The sequence below is a fragment of the Triticum urartu genome, chromosome 7A (assembly GCF_056163025.1).
Source record: "Triticum urartu cultivar PI428250 chromosome 7A, HENAU_Tu73, whole genome shotgun sequence".
Taxonomy (NCBI): domain Eukaryota; kingdom Viridiplantae; phylum Streptophyta; class Magnoliopsida; order Poales; family Poaceae; genus Triticum; species Triticum urartu.
Window position 1 is genome coordinate 326,639,137 of NC_141879.1, and position 1,954 is coordinate 326,641,090.

A 1,954-nucleotide genomic window follows, 5' to 3' on the forward strand; every position below is an offset into this window, starting at 1 on the left:
CACCCGCTGCTGTGGTGCATGCATCAGAAGTTCTGGTCCCTGCTGCTGCCCCCGGAGGCGAGGTTACCACTGCCATGTTCGATAGCCTAGCCCTGGCTCTCGACACTTCGGAGGCTCCGCTGTTGGCTTCCTCTTCGGGCATCGCTATGTTCAAGACGTCGCTGCCGGGGACCCCTGGGATGCATATGACCGAAGCACAGGTCAACTCTGACCATGAGGCTCACGTGACCCCTGCAGGTGCTGTGGAGATGCGATCGCCATGCAACGCGGGCTCTGCCGCACTGCTCCCTTCGGTGCCGGCCCAGCTTGCTATCGCGCCAGATGGGCCAAATCTGCTCCAACCCCACACGCACGAGCCTACCACCCCGTCGGCCTTCATGCAGCTAGCCACGATGCAGATCTCTCCGGGCCTGTCGCCTGCTCCCTCTCACCCAGCCCAACGGGTTCCTAGGGCGAAAAAGACCCCGGTGGCTACTTCGAGAAGAAGCCGTAGACTCCAGGGGCGCAGCGCCTCTGTCTCCGGCGGCGGAAACCGCACCATGCGCTTAGCCAGAAAGCTAGTGATGTCCAAGAGAGGGCTGGCCATAGCAGAAAAAGGAGACGAATCAGAGGAGGAGCAGCTCGAGAAATACCGCCGGATCTTTGACCTGCCACTCTCTCTGGAGCAGATTTCTGCTCTGTCCGCGCTTGCCAAGGCAGGCAAGATGCAGGGGAGGAAGGCCGTAAGCATGGCCTAGTCGTTGCCTCCCTCGGTGCGTGTCGACATAGTTTCCCCCATGGATTGCAACTTCCTTGTCTGGAACGTGCGTAGGCTGAATAACCCCGCACGTCGTGCTGTTGTTCACTCTGTTGTTTCCAACAACAATGTATCTGTCCTCTGCTTGCAAGAGTCAAAGCTAGATTTCGTTGATTTGGGTGTTGTCCAGCAGTGTTGTGGGAGCCGGTTCTCTGATTTTTTCTTCGCACCTACAGTTGGTACTAGGGGAGGGTTGATTCTGGCTTGGGACAGTGTGATGGTCAAGTTCTGTAATCCGATCATTACTACTAGTTTCATTGCTGCTGAAGGCACTTTTATTCAGTCAGGTTCAAAGTTCAATCTGATCAATGTCTATGGCCCACAAGATGATCAAGCCAAGTTAGTGCTGCTTGATGAGCTCAAACTAACTATGTCAAGTGGTTTACCTGCCGGTGCTCCTTGCATTTTAGCAGGGGATTTCAACTTGATTGCTAGAGCCACAGACAAGAATAACCTGAACATCAACAGAAGGTTGTTGGCTGCTTTTAGAAATTTTATCAATGAGTTGCAGCTTCGAGATATGTACCTACATGGCCGGCGCTATACTTGGAGCAACGAGCAGGCAAATGCCACCATGGTCAAGCTGGATAGAGTTCTCTTTAATGAGGAATGGGATGCTCTGTTTCCTAGTTGTCTGCTACAAGCACTTTCTACCGAGATGTCCGACCACTGTCCCTTGCTCCTTTCATGTGATGTTGATTTCAAGCCATTTCGAAGATTCAGATTTGAGAACCACTGGGTCCGCTTGGAGGGGTTCCATCAGACTATTCTTGAGTCTTGGCAGAAGATTCCAAATTGTAATGATGTGTGCTCCAGGTTGCACATGAAGCTTATTTCCACAGGCCGAGCTCTTCGTAAATGGAATTCTTGTATGACTGGCGATCTGCATTTAAGAGCAGCGGTCTCTAGCAAGCTGATTTTTATGCTGGACCAAGCCATGGACAAGCGCATGCTCTAGGACGATGAGAGGCAATTCAGGGCGATGCTCAAGATTAATTGTCTCGGAATCACTGCGCTGCAACGCTCTATGTGGAGGCAACGGTCCAGGATCACCCGAATTCGAGAGGGGGATGCAACTTCGAGATTCTTTCAGGCCAAGGCGACTACTAGAAGAAGAAAGAGCTTTATCCACCGCCTCACTGTTGATGGGGTGCCAGT

At 52.5% G+C, this 1,954-nt stretch overlaps 1 protein-coding gene across 1 annotated transcript; it reads left to right on the plus strand.

Annotated features, from left to right (window-relative positions):
* Positions 1 to 776: 776 nt before the first annotated feature.
* LOC147959501 (uncharacterized) lies at positions 777 to 1,754 on the plus strand. The gene has a single exon (XM_087532691.1). It carries the CDS (start codon positions 777 to 779, stop codon positions 1,752 to 1,754), a length of 978 nt encoding a protein of 325 aa, XP_087388817.1.
* Positions 1,755 to 1,954: the final 200 nt, after the last annotated feature.

Coding starts and splice junctions, on each gene's coding strand:
- LOC147959501 (XM_087532691.1), top strand. CDS start 777: ATGGATTGCAACTTCCTTGTCTGGAACGTGCGTAGGCTGAATAACCCC.